The 19,319-nt window shown below is 40.2% G+C and overlaps 1 protein-coding gene across 4 annotated transcripts in view; it reads right to left on the reverse strand.

The window, feature by feature from the left end:
• usp47 (ubiquitin specific peptidase 47) overlaps nucleotides 1–19,319 on the reverse strand; it is a 155,220-nt gene that overhangs the window by 66,367 nt on the left and 69,534 nt on the right. For all 4 annotated transcript variants that reach the window (XM_041196914.1, XM_041196912.1, XM_041196913.1 and 1 more), the window contains 7 exons: nucleotides 16,738–16,941; nucleotides 9,737–9,850; nucleotides 8,871–9,021; nucleotides 5,334–5,430; nucleotides 4,238–4,383; nucleotides 4,024–4,103; nucleotides 2,656–2,805 (listed from right to left, as the gene is read on the reverse strand). In XM_041196914.1, the coding sequence (XP_041052848.1) occupies nucleotides 2,656–2,805; nucleotides 4,024–4,103; nucleotides 4,238–4,383; nucleotides 5,334–5,430; nucleotides 8,871–9,021; nucleotides 9,737–9,850; nucleotides 16,738–16,941 (942 nt within the window). Of the gene's footprint in view, nucleotides 1–2,655; nucleotides 2,806–4,023; nucleotides 4,104–4,237; nucleotides 4,384–5,333; nucleotides 5,431–8,870; nucleotides 9,022–9,736; nucleotides 9,851–16,737; nucleotides 16,942–19,319 lie in introns of those variants that run through there.

The following is a 19,319-nucleotide window of genomic DNA, read 5'->3' on the forward strand; positions in this document are numbered from 1 at the left end:
TCTTGAACTCTCTCCACCAGCCCCACCCTCTTTCCGTTTCTTCCCCCTCCTTTTTGTTTTTTCCAATAATTTATATAATTTTTCTTTTCCCACCTATTTCCATTATTTTTAAATGTATTTCCGCTCATTGTGTATCTATACCTATTATGCCCTTTTAGTATTATTTCACCCCACCCCCACTAGAGCTATCTGTACTTTTCTTGTCCTGCTCTCTTGATTAGCACATTCCTTTAGATAATATCACTACCTTCAACACCTCCTTGTTCTTTTGTCTGTGACATCTTTTGGTTATCTCCTTCTATCACTGGCTGCTTGTCCCAACAACCCCTCCGTCCCCCCTTCTCCCCCCCCCCCACCCCTCTTAAACCAGCTTATATTTCACCCCTTTCCTATTTTTACTTAGTTCTGTTGAAGGGTCATGAGGACTTGAAACGTCAACTGTGCTCTTCTCCGCCGATGCTGCCAGACCTGCTGAGTTTTTCCAAGTATTTCTGTTTCTGTTTTTGTTTTGGATTTCCAACATCAGTTTTTTTGTTTTTTATCCTTATTTTAAGTTGTGCAAGGACAGATCTAGGTTAGATGTCAGGATGTGGTTCCTTGCTTAGAGAATAGTGGTTCTCTGGAACAGGTTGCCAGCTCATGCCATGATGAATTCCTTCATGCAGGAGCCGGGCCTGTCTCTAGCTTGGATGGACATCATCTCCTACAAGAGAAAGGTACTGCAGGGAATTCAGGGCCAGTGTGATCTTCTGGACTAGTTTTATTTGCCTAAGGGAATCAAGAGTAATTTTCCAAATCTCTTTTCATTAACTGACCAGGAATTTTGTCTGATTTTCACCTCTCCATTGAGATCACCTGGTCTCGGGTGGGGTGGGCAGTATATATATTGTGACACACAAGGCATCGATGCTGTGTGGGAAATGCTAGATGAATCATGGCTGTTTTCTCTTATTGTTCAAAAATTCACAGAATCTTAACGGCGCAGAAGGAGGCCATACCGATCATTATATAGATCAGTCCATTGTAATGTCAGACATGAACAATCTCTGGTTCTTCTCAAATTTGATTCTTGGCAAGATTGCCAGAAGAATATCTCTCAGCTCACCTATTTCACCCCTTCCTTGGATTCATCTAGTTCTGTTGAAGGGTCATGAGGACTCGAAACGTCAACGCTTTTCTTTTCCGCCGATGCTGCCAGACCTGCTGAGTTTTTCCAGGTAATTCTGTTTTTGTTTTGGATTTCCAGCAGCCGCAGTTTTTTGTTTTTATCTCAGCTCAACTTGTATGATCCATTGGTTAAATTGTTACTCTATACCTAACCATTCTAACACAATCCTGACCAACCTCCCATGTTCTACCCTTCATAAGCTTGCGGCCATCCAAAATGTTGCTCCTTGCGTGCTAACACACACCAAGTCCCATTCATGCAACATTCACATTCTTGCTGAACTACAGTGGTTCCCAGTTAAGCAATGCCTCGATTCTAAAATTGTCATCTATGTTTTCAAATACCTCCATAACTTGCCCCTCTCCATCCCTGCTAACTCCTCCAGCTCCACAACATTGAGATATCTGCACTCCTCTAATTCTGGCCTCTTGAGCAATCCCAATTTTAATCATTCCATTAATGGTGGTCCCCCCTTCAGGTGCCTGGCCTCTAAGCTCTAGAATTCCTTACCTAAACCTTTCTATCTCTCTATGCACCTTCAAGGCACTCCATAAAGCCTACTTCTTCGACGAAGCTTCTGGGCACCAGTCCTAATATCTGCTCATGTTGCTTGGTGTCGAAATTTGTTTGATAACGCTCCCATTAAGTGCTGAGATGTTTTATTATGTTAAAAGTGATATATATAGGTAAGCTCTTGTTGGAAGTGTCAAGACTGCTCAGTTAGTGGCTTTTGTGTGACTAAGGTGTTGTGGGTTCTAAACCCCTTCAAGACTTGAGCTCATAATTTAGGCTGACACTCCAGTGCAGTACTATAGGAATGCTGCATTCTCTGAAGTACTATCTTTTGATCACATTGAGCCTAGGGCCTGTTTGCCTGCTCAACTGAACATAAAACTCCTAAGGGCTTTATTTGAATACGAACAGGATAGTTCGTCCAATGTCCGCCTAACATCTACCTCTTGATCAATATCACCAAAACAGATTATCTGATCATTTATCTCGTTGCTATTTGGGGGATCTTGGTGTGTGCATACAGCTGACACATTTGCCCATATAACAATAGTGAGAATATTTAATAACAGAAATAATTAATTTGCTAGGATATCCTGAGGACATGAAACATTATATAAATTCAAGCTTGCCTTTATTTTATTGTTGATTGGTTTCATATTCCTATTTTTATTTTGTATGCAGTTGCAGTCAACATTCTATAATATTCATCTACATTATCTGTTTATGGTGAATATTTCACATCTCATTACTTGGAAAATGGTCAAATTTTCCATTTTAGACATGTAGACCAACATAAAACACATGCAGATAAAGTCACTGTTTGGAAATTATAAATTTTGGTTTTGGTGCCAACTACCCAACTTTCAAGAGTTCAAATGAAAAAAAAGAGTTTTGTTAAGAAATTTCATTAGTCCAGCCCTATTGCATAGCCTCACCATCGTGTGCCACTTTGGGCAACAGAAATGGACACCTACCACACTGTTAAATGCCAGATTGGAGCCATATGGTCTGATAACCAGTGGGATGTCAAGGTACGTATCGATTCTCCAGCTCTCATAGCCACACTCCAGACACTTAACATAATCCTTCAATTTCCCTTGGTACAACTGGTTAATGAGGTCAGCCTGAAACAGGAGGCACAACTTAAGGTTTCTTGGAATAAACACTAAAGCACAGCTGAAATTTAGTGCAATGCAGTTATACTTCCACACATTCTATAACTTCAATTCTACAGCAGCAAATTGCAGTGGGGAAGGATGAGATTAATGCTTGTACCTAACAATATCAATTAAGTAGAGTCAGAATTCTGCAAGATTGGCTTCATAGTTTGTGATTTTAAAATTAGGTCTTTAAAGGCTCTTTCCAGAAGAATGGCAGCAAATATTTGCATTTAAAACATTTAATTCTCTTTTAGGCATCAGTTTGATTCAGTGGTAACAGATGGAGAAAGCAGACTCTGAAAATCCAAAACTTAAAAGGAGGAAAAACACTTAAAAAAAACCAAGGAATAAACTTAACCACTTCTACAAAGCAACAACCCATAAACATTTTGCCAAAATTCTGCTTCCTCATTTAACATGGGCATAAACTGATGCTGGACCTGGTTCAATGGAAAAGGCTCTTGCCTTGCAATCAGAAGATTCTGGGTTCCAGGTCGTACTCCAGAGACTCGGGCACACAATCAAAGCTAACACTAGTGGTGCAGTGCTACCAATTGGGTGCTGTACTGTCAAGAGGTGCCAACTTTCAGTGAGACTGAGCCCCGTCTTCCCTTTCAGGTGTATGCAAAAGATCTGATGACCACTATTCAAAGAGCAGCAGGGCAGGTCTCCTAGTGTCCTGTCCAATATTTACTCCTCAACCAACATCATTAAAATAGATTGTGGGGCCTTGCAGTGCACAAATTGGGTGCCATGTTTCCTACATTACAATACTTCTAAAATAATTAGGTGAGAAGTGACTTGAAATGTCCTGTGGTTGAAAGAGGTGTTATAAATGTAAATTCTTTAGTAGAACTTCTGGTTTTCAAAAATACATAATCCAAAAAAGTTAGTTAAAAGACAAAAAAAAAATCATACTTTCAAAGTTGGACTAATGGACCAATAGCTTGCTTATAACTCGATACTGCAATTTCTAACAGCAATACCACAGTGTAGAAGGTCACAGCTGTGACTTTCAAGGCTGTGTCACAGCTTTTAAATAGCAGTAACATAAATGCTGCTCTGAATTTTACCTGTCACAATAGAAACAGTATGAAAGAAAGAAAATTGTTTCATCCTGGACCCCTTCAAGTAAGGCCAGGCCTATCAGTTGATATTTTATTAAAATGAATATGGAGTTACCTGCTCAGTATACTTCCAGTTCTGTTCCAATGCATCAAACATGACCCTGCACAACTCTTGGACATCGTGCTGCTGCCAGGCTAGTGAGGAAAACAACAGTAATTAGGCCTTAACAAGCCACATTAAAAGCTTAATTACTAAACAACTTTGAGAATATTTTCTTCCCCCTTGCAGCTTACACCTAAGAGTACATTAGGCCTAAAATCCAGCTAACCTTCACTGCTATCCCAGCCAAAGCTTCGGGTCACGTCTGTTGTTTCCACTGCTCTTTTCTTACTAGTTTGTAACAAGACGAACAACCTTTGGAGTTGATAAGGAATGCTGATCACTGGATCTTCATCGCATTCTTCAAACTCCCATCTGTGAATATATCCACACAGGAATAACTTTAACATATTGAAAGACAGCTCCACGCATCCACTAGAAAATTAACATTTAAAAATCATTAGGTCAGAACATTCAGGGCTCAGAATTCATCCTCTTATGAGAGATCAGTCAAGGTGCTTCTTAATTCTGCTAGCTGAGGGTCTACTGGTAAAAGATACAGCTCTGGAGAGCACTGATAAAAGTACAATTATGATATTCATGCCAACCAATTAATACAGTTTTGATTAATAAATTTGTTGAAACAATATAAATATGTGCAATTTTACAAGATGTGGTCTATTATAATCATCTCTGGGTCCGAACTAGCATTATGACAGAGTTGGTTTCTCAGGATCTTATGTTATAAAATTAAAATTACATATTGTCAACAGTAAAACACCAGTGGGAAGTGAAATGTTTCTTCTCCCAAGCAGTTTCCTCCTAGCCCTCTCATCCAGACAGTTTGTTCTACATTGGTAAATACTTAGTTTAAAGAAAGGGTATTCAAACTGCACCCTCGTGAGCATCTCTAGTCCCTGGGCCCTGAAAATTGACCCATCATAACCCAAACAATTCTGTTCCATTTCTCAAGTGTGAATTTTGTGGGCCTGGAAGTTTAGAAAGGGCTGTTCTCCTGTGGCTTCTGGTGGATAAATCCTAAATCAGAATGATGAGATCTGTTGGCATCCACAGGTTAATGGGAGCATTAACTTAATATGTGGCCCTAAGGCTTCATGACATGTACGCAAGGAGCTCATGATGACAAAAACTTGGGTATTTCTGTTCCAGAGCAAGTCCAGGTTCAGATCTTGATTACAGATCAAGATACAAATCAGTGTCTTCAAATTCTCCAGTGTTATAGCTACAGCACTGCCTTGTGCTTAAATGCCTAATTATATTCTGTTTCTGGCCACGCATACAGAAATTATCAAGTGAGTCATTACTTGTACAGTGCATTCCTAAACTCAGGAGTCATGAAGAGCGTCTGCAGCAAGCTGTTCAGGTAGCAGGTCATAGCTTGGTTTACCAATCCAACATATCCTACAAGAAACAGAATTTCATCAGTCATGGGTGAAATGTTAAATTCACTGAAAATAACTTTTCCCTTAATATTTTTGAATTAATTCTCAGGATGTGGGCATTGCCAGCAAGGTCAGTATTTACTGTCCATCAACATTACCAGAACTATGACTATGCACAATTTTGCGCACAAGTCAGCTTCACTAAAAACAGATGATATGGTCATTGCTGTCTGTGGGAGCTTGCTGTGTGCAGATTGGCCTAGATTACAACAGTGACTGCACTTTAAAAGTGGTTCATTGGTTGCAAAACACTTTTGGGATGTCCAGAGGTTGTGAACGATGTTATTTAAATGCAAGTTTTTTTCTTTCACTAGGAGTTGAGGGTGAGTAAAGACTTGTGAAAGATTGCATTTAAAAAACAAATTTTTCCACCAGTACTTTTGTTCAAAGTATTCCATCATCTCTTTCTTCCAAAATACAGACCTAGTGGCCAATTTGAAGTTTTACTATTTCAAAATGTAGAAAATACTATCAACTGGACATTTGTTTCTCTACTTTCCTCTTCAGCCACTCCAGTGATACAAGTTATGAGGATGTTCATATAGCAAAGCACATCACTGGCTTCTGTGGGAGCTTATGCTTTGAACTAGTCTGAGGGTCATGTCAAAGCTGCCCAATCCTGTTGTCATATACCAGCTAACAGGAGTTAGCTGTTGGAAACAATCGTTCTGACTGCTAATCACGCTACCTTGTACCAATAGACATTGCCCATCCAGAACGTACAGACACACATGCCCCTTCTCTGTAACACTAGTCCCAACAGCAAGAAACCCTAAGGAGTGTAATGGCAGTCTAGATGAAAACTAAACTAACTTTGAATAATAAAGATAGGGGCAGTAGCAGTATAACGTGGAGAGGGCTTTGAAGGAAATGTGTATCCATGCCTAGACATCCCTCCTGCTTTGACAACATCAAATGAACAATTTAATCCATTTTTTAATACAGTCACATGGCATCCAGATTTATCACTTCAGCAGATTTATAAAGGAGTCAAGTTTCAAAGTATCTCTGGATATATACATTAATGGTTCAGGCATCAGGTCATGAAATATTTAGGAACAAAACAGTTTTCCCTCATCAGGAATGCAAAATCATTTCAACGGATGTAGGTAAAACATATCTATGGATTAAAAAAATGTTTTGACTTGAGGGAGTTCAGCAAACCCGCACTTAAGCGGGTTCTTACAGTTTTAACAGCTAAACTCTGGATGAATTCAGCTGCTTGTAATTATCCAATAGATAAGCCAAAAGTTTTTTTTTTAATCCTTCCAACTTTAGGAAGAGGTTATCTTATTTTTTTAATGATTCCATGCAGCAAAATTCTTCCTCCACTAGATGATGCTCTCATTCTTTATGAATACCACACTATGTAATATAAAGAGAACTATAAGGGTGTCTGTCAGTACTTTTATTGGCACTATTTTTAGTCGCATTACTGAATAGAGATGCCAACTGCTCCAACTTGGAATCCTGACATCTTTCACTGAAACCAAATAGTCACCAAGTCGCATGATGCATCATCCGGCTACAGTGGGTCTAAGAGTTCAACATGCCACACTTAGTTCAGATCTAAATAACATTGTAAAAAAAACAAAGACTTGCACTCATTTAGCATCTTTCACGACCGCAACGCACTTCACAGACAATGGCGTGCTTTGTGAAGTATAGTCATTGTTGCAATATAGGAATCGTGTGCACAGCAACGTGATAATGACCAGATAATCTGTTTTTGTGATGTTGATCATGGGGTAAATATTGGCCAGGGCAAAGGAGAGAATTTTCCTGTTCTTGTCTGAATTAGTCGTTGTTGATCTTTTAGGCCCACCTGAGGGGGCAGATGAGTTCTCAATTTACATCTCATCTATAAGCAGAAAAGGTTTTTCCACATGATTTTATTTATGCAATGCATCAAATAGGAACACTTATTTACACAAGAGATAACAGAACCATAATAACTAAGCGTTGAAGTGCTGTCTTTCAGAGGAGATATTAAACTAAGGCCTGTTCAAGCAGATGCAAATGATTCCATGGTACAATCTGACCAGCAGGAAGTTCTTCACTCACTCACCTCCCCTCCCCATCCCATGTCCTGTCCAGCATTTCAGCCAACACTGTCAAAACAGCTTTACTGGTCATTTATTTTATTGCCATCCATGGAAAATTGCCATTCATAAACTGGCTGCCATAGCAGTGACTATGTGTCAAAAGTAATTCATTAGCTGTGAAGTGCTTTGGGACAACCCAAGGACATGAAAATTGCTATATTAAGGCATGTCCTTTTTTATTAGAAAATCATGCGGGATAGCTTTGCTCAACGCAGACTGAGCCTCTAGGAGACTGTCGCTCAAACACAGACATGCTGCATTCCAAGCAATGCTACCCCAATTTTACTTCATAAGCAGCTATGGATCCTTATTGATCCAGTCAGGGTTTTAGTCGAATGGAAGATTGGTCTTTCCCACTTCCAACTGCTGATCTTGAATCCCCTTGAAAGTTAACTCCTGGATGTTGGATATACCAATCTTGCTTCAGTGTAATGATATACAATGTACTACACACTCACAGTATGAACTAGCGATTCTTCTAAAACAGAGTAAATAGCTCTTTCTTATAAGAGTACAAGATTCAATAAACTTCACTTAAATCAAAAGCAGCATTAATAAACCATGGTTTCTACTATGGAAGTCAAGGCACCAATGAATGGAAAATAAACAGCAAATTTCTCCCTTGAAGTGAGCAAAGGTAGCAAACACTCATGTAGGTACACAAAAAAAAAGTTGCAAATGATCTAGTCTGCGACTTAAAACAGATCAATCGAAGAGCAGGAAGCAACTGAGACTGTGTATAATCTCACAATTCTGTTGATGGCATTTCATCTCTTGTAATAGCATGCTATCCAGGAACAGAACACAATTGTCAGGCTACCATGAGAAAATAACCACTCACTGTCCATACTGACAGAACCTGGCTGGTACAGGTACAAACTGCATCTCTATCTTCACACCAATAGCTGAATAAAATACACCCACTTGAAGCAAGTTTATAAAAAAAAGTCTTCCACATACATAAATAAATTTAAATGAACCATACAATTGCCATACAAGGAAGCAGATCCAAGCAGGACAACAAAATAAAATATTTTAACAGCCTGAGCACTCAGAAAAAAAGAAGGGTCTTTCACGAGTGAATCATGCCAGAAACTCGAGGTTTCTGGGAAAATCCACATGGATTACCCAGATTTGTGCTGGTCCTAAGCCTTAATTAAATGATACAATTTTAAGTAGGATTTTCATCCAATCAGAATTTCTCTCCAGCCATTTAAACATTCACTTTATTTTCAAATTCGTGAAAAAAAGCTCTCAGACAGAGGACATCTGCTGTCCAGTACTCATCACTCACCAGTTTCTGATTTTCCCAGGACAGGAGAGTACGAGTAATTCTGACTACTGTATTCTCCACAGCCCATGGTGCTTTCCCTCAGCTGAGGACCAATAATCCTTTCCTGAGTGCTGTCATCATGTCCACTGCTTTCTGCTGTACCAGACTCATCCTGTAGAGATATAGTATACTCAAGTTATATACTTTCTTACTGGCCTACAAATGATTAAGACCATCAACCACAAAACAGATGATGCACAGCAATAATTAAATTACAGAAAATCATCACTGTATAAATTCGGAACTAAGATTTTTTTTTGTAATCCACAGAATTTCTAGCATGTGGTTGTTACATTTTATCATTTGACATTTCGTGAGCATTTTAAAACAAAGCAGCAATTCAGAAATAAAGTTCCTGTCAGTTATCAGGTACACACTCTGTTCTCCAGCCTGACAAACAGATCATGCCAGTTTTAATGGAGTAACTTTGAGGCTAGTAGTTATAATGTTTTTCCTCATATGGGACTTTTTCTTCCCAGAATGCGTGTATTCAAAACAGCAGCTACCAAATAGATGAGCTCTCTATCTCTTCCCCCAGCATGTGCAATCTTTAACAATGTACACAAGCTGAGAAAATATCTCACTTGGTTTGAGTGATATAGGCAAACTGCACAATTAGATTTCTCCAGTTCTCAAAGCTCTGCATATGCAATGAACACTTCGAAGACTTTGTATGGTTTACTTGTTGGTATCAGTAGGAGCCACAAAAACTCAAATTACAGGAGGACACTTTTGTTTTGAGGAAAAGCCTATCGTAACTGTAAAGCTGAACAAAATTCTAAACGTCAGCTAGGATTAACATTAGGTTACAGAGCAAGTCCACCCACCGATGCAAACTGGGGCTGTTCACCATCTTTATCTGTGAGATGAAGAAAATTTTTCTTTCCTGGTTCAAATCCAGAATCAGAGAGAGATTTTGCACTAGTGTAATCCAGGGGGCTCTGAAACAAGAAAAAATAAAGTTCAGGTTTAGACAACCATAAAGGGAGCGCAGGAACACAGAGACCTGGAGATGCTTATGCACAAATCATTGAAGATAACAGGACAGGTTAACAAAGCAGTTAAAGTATTTGGGATCCTGGACCTTACAAATACAGTAAAATCCCACTAAGTCAAATCCCTGGCGATCCGCCCACAAATCTGTATTAAATGGAGCTTCGTGATAGCCAAGGAGGCCCCATTCCATAGAAAACCATAGAAAAGTTACAGCACAGGAGGCCATTCGGTCTATCTTGTCCATGCCAGCCCGAGGACACCCAGGTGCCCTTTCTAATCCCACCTTCCTGCACCCGACCCATAGCCCTGCAACTTACAGCACTTTAGGTGTAGATCCAGGTATTTTTTAAAAGAGTTTAAAGTTTCTGCCTCTACCACCAACTTGGGCAGCGAATTCTAAACACCCACTAACCTCTGCGTAAACAAGTTCTTCCTCATGTCCCCCCTACACCTTCTGCTACTTATCTTGAATCTATGTCCCCTGGTTCTAGAATTCTCCATCAAGGGAAATAATTTTATCCTGTCCACTCTATCTATTCCCCTCATAATTTTGTACACCTCAATCAAGTCACCTCTCAGCCTTCTTTGTTCTAAGGAAAATAACCCCAACCTATCCAATCTCTCCTCGTAGTTACACTTTTCTAACCCTGGCAACATTCTTTTAAACCTCCTCTGCACTCTCTCCAGAGCTATTACGTCCTTCCTGTAATGTGCTGACCAGAACTGCACACAATACTCCAGCTGTGGCCTCATCAGTGTTTTATACAATTCCAACATTATATCCTTACTTTTATATTCTATACTTCTGCCAATGAAGGAGGGCATTCCATATGCCTTCTTTACAACCTTGTCTACATGAACTGCTCCCTTCAGGGACCAGTGTACTTGTACAGCAAGATCTCTCACTTCATCTACCCCTCTTAGTATATTCCCATTTATTGTGTAAATCCTGTAACCGTTTGACCTCCCTAAATGTATGACCTCACACTTCTCTATGTTAAAATCCATCTGCCACTCTACTGCCCGTTCCACCAACCCATCTATATCGTTTTGGATTCCCACATGAATACATCTCCATGTAACCTGATGTGTCTACAAATGCAGCCTATGTTAAAAACAATAGCTTTAAAAGTCAAATTAAAACGAAGTAAAGCAGCAAATGTGTAAAAAAGCCTTCTTTCAATTTGTTCACATTTTTTCATGACCTGGCCTTGCAAAAGGCCGGAGCTTTGCAGTGAAAAACATAAGAAGTTAGACCTGGAAAAAAAAACTGTAATCTTTTTCTGTTTAGCATGCCATCTTCGGACATATGCAATGCAATCCACCATGTTGTTAATGCAGTCAAATATGTTTTCGTGCTGCAATGCAAAATCCCAGAGCATCTCAACAGCCTTTGCAGCATTGGTTCCGATTGGTCAATGCAGTCATATGACAAGCTTAATCAAGTTTGGCTAATCCGGAGTTACCAGTATGAAATTTGGTTTATGACTGGCATCATTCTATGGGATTTGCTATACTGCCGGCAGAAATAGTTGACTACTTCGATATAACCGGAATTCTGTGTCATCCAAGTTTGAACCTTTTTTTCGCAATTATTATTATTTAGCAAATGCAAATCCCCGGAGCCAAGTGATCACCTCCTCATTAGCTGAATTTAAGGTGATTAGTCTGTTATTTTGTCTGTAGAGGGGACGTTGCTTCGTAATGTGCAGCATCGTTTCTGTCTCTCCACCAGTGCATCAGGGGTTTGTACGGAGGCCCCAGCAGGGAAGGTTGGTTCCACAGGGACCCTGGCTTTTTCGCAGAGTGTCTAGAATTTGGTGTGCACTGCCTGATGCAATGGTGGATACAGGTTCAACAGCAGCCTTCAGAAGGGAATTGGATAAATGCTTGAAGCAGAAAAAAATTGCAAGAATATGGGGGAAAGAGCTGGAGAGCAGGACTAATTGGATTGGTCTATGAAAGACCCAGTGCAGACTCAAAGGGCTGAATGGTCTCCTTTTGTGCTGAATTGTTCAAAGATTTCATGATTGAAGAAACTTTGGTGGTGTCAGAAAATTAATAAACTAAGGTGAGTTCAATGTTAAGGAGCCATGGGGATATTGCAATTTCTGTGCAAAAGGGCCTCTGTACAATTCCTATTGTTATGACCGCTAGACTTTATAAAATGGTTGTTTTAAACTGCTTCATTTAATTCAAGACAAATGGAGTATTGGGGGAATCAGACCTCCCATGGGATCAGCTTGGAGATAAGCCCATGTGACCTAAGTCTGTCTGGCGACAAACACACCTGACCAGAATATTATGGAGACACTAACTCAAATTGAAGCTGATTCAAAGTCATGTGCAAATTTTAACACCTAGACATAAAGGAAGCAGCAGCTGGTCTTACTGCTGCCCAGATTAAAAAGATTCTCAGAGCAGTGAGTTTGAGAGTTTTGAAGATGATGCTCCACAACAGGCGCTGCTATGCCAGGCAGAAGAGAAGAACTGCTTTTGGGTAACAACCATTTGGAGAGCTGGTGAGGATAGAACCCCTGTTTGAGGAATCAGGACTGTGAAAGGGTTCAAGACCACAGAATCATCAGAGGGTACTTTGCAACAGGAAGTCCATTTGATTATGCTCAAAGGGTTCAGCTTAAAACACCTTGTTTAAAAGAACACCAGAGGATTCATCCTGGTGAAGCAGGAAGAAGGGGCCCTGGTAGAGCCATGGAGAGCTAAGCACTTTAAACTCAAGGCTATATGACTACATTGGAGAGTGCAGTGTAGTGTATGCATGCAGCTTGGAGTTTTCCATTGTGTTAAGTTAATAGGAATGCCTTTGCTGCGGTTTACTGTATTAGTTGCCTACTAAGTAGTGTTTAGTCTATCTTGATTTGTGCGTTTGTCACAGTAAAAGTCTTAAAACGTGAAATCTTCTGTGATCCTTTGAGTTTGTCATTGGGAAAATCATATCACTTTTTTAAAAAATTATTGGTCTCTACAGGGATTCTTGGTACTTCAATATACTTTGGAAGTTCTACAGAAACATTTTTCATCTTTTCATAGTAGTTTACTTCTGTTGGTACAAAGTCAACGATTAATGGGGTGATGAGGAGGAATAGCATATTACCTTATAGTTTAAATTATGTGATTATAAGGAAGCTGTGCATGAAAATGCCACAGAAGTATCATACAGAAACCCATCCTAAAACAGTAAAGCAATTATTGAAATATGCGTGGCTAAAACTTCAGCACTGCACAAGCTGCAAAACACAAAATTCAGTCCTTTTGCAAAATACTTGGATTGTGGTTTGTTTCTGAATTTCAATGGTCAAGAGCCATTTGAGTCAAGAGGTTTGAATTAAGTAGCAAATGTTCACCTTTCACTGGAAGGCTTTTTAAAGACTATTTAAGTTCAAGTTAACTGATGAAACAAATTAAGCAACTTTGAATCAAGGGTAGACTTTTAATTTCCTTTTCACAGCTGTTAAACTTCTGCAGTTCAAATTGGAGACAATAAGGTGTGTCGTAAAAACAGGGTTTCACCAGAAGAATGCAGTTTATTAGTCTTAAATTATAAACCAAGCCTGCTATATTTTAAGAAACCATATGTAAAAATAAATTCAACATCTCGTATGTGATTACAAAAGGCCTTGTTCAGAAAGAAAGCTCGTCCTTCATCATTACCTTAAGCTTATTCAATATCTAGTTCAATTTCACATTCAGAAAGAGTACAGTGTAAGTTTTACAGTTTCTAGAAACAGGAGGGTTGAACAGCAGTTTATTAGCTAGGTCTCAATTAAGCTCTTGGCCAGTGCTCTCTCAGGAGGGGAATTTCTTCTGCGAGCTTTACGTCACAGAATTGTAAATCCATTTTGAAAAATCAAACCCCAATCTCACTACACTGCACTCTTCAATGTAGTCATATAGTCTTGAATTTAAAATCCAAAGCTCTTCATGGCACTACCAGAGGGAATCTTCTACTGGGGCACAGGCCGAGGCTTAGGATTACTGGGAGAGGGCTCCTGGGATTGAAGTTCATTGGAGAGATGGAGGCACCAGGATCAGGGAACAACGCCGTTCAGCAGCTTCTAAGCACAGAGAGGTAATTTGAAGATCTTCAGGGTGGAGGGAGAGGAGAGTATTGGAGACAGAAGCCTGGGGAACAGTAGCGGATACAGAGGCTGGTAGTTTGTTGTGTTACTGGGACCTAGCAGTAAAGAGTGGAGGTGTTACGGTCTTCTGCTTTAGTTGTGTCAGCATCACAAACTTATATCCGTATTCTGCCAACATTTTTATGAGTAGTGCTAGCTAAATCAGGCATGACTCGCTTAAAAGGTAGTCCCGATAATGAAAACTTTTAAATGGAAGTAATCCAAAGATGGGTCTTGAAGATTTCAAGTGATAAGGCTGTGACTATTTCCTTTGACAGCTTGTTCCATTGTGGGATTGTCCTGGGAAGAAGGATTGTTGACACACGGTCTTGGAGACAAATAGCCTACTTCGTTTGTGTGGTTGGCTACCTTGTGTTTTATCATTGCCAAACGCACCAGGTACTTGTTTCTGTCAATTCCCACTAGCCCATTCCATATTTTATAGAACATTTCATAGAACAGGTCCGTCTATTTTTTCCCTCTTTTGCTGTAGCGATTCCCATTCCAAATCTTTGATGAGGAATGTGACACCGGTGTATTTCCCATAATGATCCATGCAGAATTGAGCAGCATGTCTTTGGATTGCTTTAATCTTATTTATATCTCTCACCATATAAGGATTCCACACACAACTTACATACTCCAGGATTGGACGAACAAATGTTTGGTAAGCTATAACTCTGATATTATTGTTGCAATACCAAAGATTCCTCCTCAGAAATCCAAGAACCCTGTTTGCTTTAGATGTTATCAGCTGACTGTGGAATCCCCATTGAAAATAGTTTTTAAGATGCACTCCCGGGTATGGTTGTGTAATCTACCTGTTAGAAATTTTGATTACAGAACTTAAAGCTATTTGTTGGTGATGCACACAACATAGCATTTTTGGCAGTGAATACCATCTCCCACTGGTCCTGCCATTTTTGCAATTCCAGAAGATCATCTTGCAGTGAATTGATATGATCGTCAGTTTTCCCTGATGCGTAAACTACGCAATCATCTGCAAATAGTCATACCCTGTTTTTTTTTAAAACTTGTTGGGAAGGCTGTTTGTGTGTGCCAAGAAGAGTAAAGGTCCCTGGGGCACCCCAGAGAAGACATCTCTTAGACAGGATGATTCCCCATCACACACCACTATCTTCCGCTGGTAAGGAAGTGTTTAATTCAATTTAATTAATTAAAACCAAGTGTATTAAAGGGAGTTGGGAGAATGGAGTCTAAACCTTTTCTGTTGGCCCCTTTCAGGTCACAAGTCTTATTCCCTCAACATGTCCCCACCCACAGTTCAAAATAACCTTCAGATATAGGGAAGGATTACCATGAACAGCTGTTTGTAACAGCATGATACAGTCGGAGTCAACGATGACTTTATCAATAATTCATAGCCACTGTATCAGTGAAGAGATAGAGGAAAGAGAAAAAAATTCAAGCAAAGAAGAATGTGCAGGGAAGAATGAAAAAGAGAGCCAATGAATCAGCATGAGAAATATAAAAAACACTCATTACAGGTGAGGTATCATAGTAGTTGTTACTGAGAACTAGTAATCCAGAAGCCTGTATTGATAATCCAGAGTCAAGAGTTCAAATCCCACCACAGCAGCTGGGGAATTTAAATTCAGTCAACTAAATAAAACCTGGAATAAAAAAGTAGTGTCAGTAATGTTGACCATGAAACTAGTGGACTGTCATTAAAACCTATCTGGTTCACCAATTCCTCTAGGGAAGGAAACCTGCTCGGTCTAGCCTATATATGAGTTCAAATTCAGGGCAATGTGGTTGACTCTTAAGTGCCCTCTGAAATGGCTGAGCAAGCCACTCAGTTGTGTCCAAGTGGACTAAGCACCACAAAGATTGCAGCAGTTCAAAAAAGGTGCAATTAAAGCAAATAAATACTGGCCTTGCCAGCAACATCCACATCCTATGAATGAATAAAAAAATTAAGCGACAGAAAGATTTCAGCAGGGAAAAAAAATTACATGTTGCAATTTAATTTTATTACAAAACGTGTTATACACACACAGGATAAAACTTGAAGACCTAATATTCCTCAGGATTCCCTGCAGGGTTTAAGTAGAAAGGATTAAGTTCAGCATCGCACTTCATACCTCTCAAATTGGACAAGAGAAAAGGGACTATGGTGCAGACTGCAAAGATACAGAGGGCAAGGTAAGTTGGGAAGCACCATAAATCAAAGCAAACAGGGCAATTAAAGGTGAAGGATTTATTACCCTGATTTGGAAAAATATAATTGAGGTATGCACATACAACAGCCTGTAGCTGGGTTGACTGTGGTCTTGGCCATCAGCTTGCAAGCCCGTGTCAGTTTCTATTTGAGCTGGTTTTAGTGGGCTTTCCCAATTGTGATTGTGCCTGTCTGTCTCACTGTAGGAGTCATTATACATTAAATGCAACAAGAACAAACAGTTTTGACACCTCATGGTCCTAAGGTTAAATTTTAAACTCAAAAACTGCTGGAAAACCTCAGCAGGTCTGATAACATCTGTGGAGAGAAAGACAGAGTTAACGTTTCGAGTCCGTATGACTCTTCTTCAGAGCTGAAGGAGTCTCATACGGACTTGAAACGTTAACTCTGTCTTTCCACAAGTGCTGTCATCCTAGTTTTTCCAGCATTTTTTGTTCTTGTTTCAGATTTCCAGCATCCGCAGTATTTTGCCTTTAAATTTTAAACTTACTTGGTCGGCGTTGTTCAGACCATTGCTCCAGACTAACTCGAAGGTGCCATTGACATAGCCCGCTTTAGATGAGACGTCATCAAAGAGCTGTTTGAGTGGGGTTGATGCAGGAAGGTTTAGGGTGAGCCGCTGAGTGACTGCCTTGGCATTGGTGGTGTCCTGAACAATGCACAGCACCCGTGGTTCATCTGCTGCAGTCTCTGACTACGGAAAAATTTTTACAAAGATCAACCTTTACAAATCACAGTACAGAATCAAAAATTCACAATAAGAACATAAGAACCCAGAAACAGGAGTAGGCCATCCAGTACAATCATGGCTGATCTTTGTTTCAACTCCATTTTCCCCATATCCCTTGATTCCCTGAGACACCAAAAATCTCTCTCAGCCTTAAAATGTATTCAATGATGGAGCACCCACAACCTCTGGGGTAGAGAATTCCAAAGATTCACAGCCCTTTGTGTGAAGAAATTTCTCAACTCAGTCCTAAATGATCAGCCCTTTATCTTGAGATTGTGTCCCCATGTGCTCGATGTCCCAGCCAGGAGAAACAATCTGTCAAGCCCTGTCAGAATGATGCACTGTTTCGGAGCATTTGACATCACATTACCTGTATGACAGACAGTGATTAGAAAGTTAGCCTGAAACAAAAAATCTGGGCTCACCATTACGGAAATACTAACTGGACTACAATAAAAATTCTGAGCAAGCAAATTACTTGACCAATTACAAGTGCTTTGGAACTGAAAGCAGATTTGCAAGAAATTGTATTGCCAAGAGAAACATAGAATCACAGTATCATATAGGACAGGAGGCCATTTGGCCCATCATGTCGCTGCTGGCTCTTTCAGTGAGCTATCCAATTAGTCCCACTCCCTGTTCTTTCCCCCTAGCCCTGCAAGTACTTTTCCTTCAAATATTCATCCAGTTCCTTTTGAAAGTTACCAGAATCCATTTCCATTGCCCTTTTAGGCAACACATTTCAGATCACATCTCATTGTGTAAAAAATGTTTGCTCATGTCACCTCTGGCTCTTTTGCCAACCGCTTTATATCAGTGTCCTCCCTTCTGCCACTGGAAACAGCTTCTCCTTACTCTATCCAAACTTTTCATAACTTTGAATGCCTCTACTAAATCTCACCTTAATTTAATGTAATTCCTCAGTTTCTTACTGCAAGTGACTTAGCCCCTGCATACTTACAAAAATGTTCATAATGCTTCTTGGCCCATGCCAATAAGAGAATTTTCATCACTAGTTCCACGCCAACCCAGGTTACTAACCAAAGAGTGAACTTTATAAGCAAGTCGGTCCCACAGCCTATCCCCAAATCCTGTATTTGCTCTGATATCACAGTTAGAATCTCCAACTAGATGCCCATCAAACCACCACCCACCATGCTCAGTAACCCCACTTGCCTCTTTGCTGACCAACAGCCTTGGCAGCAGTTCAGTGGAAACAATAAGCACAAGGCAACCCCTCAACCTCTCCCAGGGGCTGTCATATCTTACAAATCACATTCTCCTCTCCCACCTTGCCCACCGCAACCACCCCCCCCCCCAACCAGCAAACATTATCATCTCCCTGCAGAGTTTGTCTGTCATTCATCCCCCACAGGATCCTTCCTGGCAAGCGTCAGTGTACATATCATCTGTCATCTTTCTCCTTCAAGCTCCCATCACAAAAATGGTCCAGGCTCTTTCTTAACCCAACAGAATGCTTCTCTATTTGCTTCCAACAGAGGCCTGTTTTCCTTTGCCCCTTCCCATACAGCACAATACATGTGCTCTCTCTCTGCTTTCAAGTTCTCTCTTTCACTTCCTCACAACAGTCCCTCTTTTTTCCTTCCCCCTGACCTCTCCAACAGAGACTATTTTAAGTCTATTACTCAGTCATCTTCCATCATATTGGGCCCGCCTTCTCATCTGAATTGGATGATAGAGTCAACAGCTGCCTCAGTCACTCAAATTCTTCTATGCTGAAACTTGGCAGAAAGCACAGCTGCATAAGGAGCTCAAAGCCTGACACTGGGCAACTGTGAAGATTGGGACTGACCATGAAGAGCAACAGGATTTGTGCCTTCAATACATTTCTGGATATTTGATTTGGAGTCCAATGAAAACAGGATTAAAACCCCCTGTTACAACAGTCAAATCCTTGGCCATGTTCAATGTTCCAGGGGAGACTGTGGCATAGTGGTATTGTCACTGGATTAATATTCCAGAGACCCAGTGTGATGTTCTGGGGACCCGGATTCGAATCCCACCACAGCAGGAGAACTTTGAATTCAATAAAAGTCTAATGAAGGCCACAAAGCCATTGTCGATTGCTGTAAAAACCCATCTGGCTCACTAATGTCCTTTAGACTAATGTCCCTTTAGGGAACTAAGTTTGCAATTCTTACCTGGTCTGGCCTACATGTGACCAGGCCAGCAATGCGGTTGACTCTTAAATGCTTCTGAACAAGGTTAGGCAGTTAGGGATGGGCAATAAATGCTGGCTGAGCCAGCAATGCCCACATCCACTGAATAAAAAAAAGTCCCACCTATTAGTTTCACCTACAAGATATTGTACTGCAACAATG

Source organism: Carcharodon carcharias, chromosome 10 (genome assembly GCF_017639515.1).
Source record: "Carcharodon carcharias isolate sCarCar2 chromosome 10, sCarCar2.pri, whole genome shotgun sequence".
In the NCBI taxonomy this organism is placed as follows: domain Eukaryota; kingdom Metazoa; phylum Chordata; class Chondrichthyes; order Lamniformes; family Lamnidae; genus Carcharodon; species Carcharodon carcharias.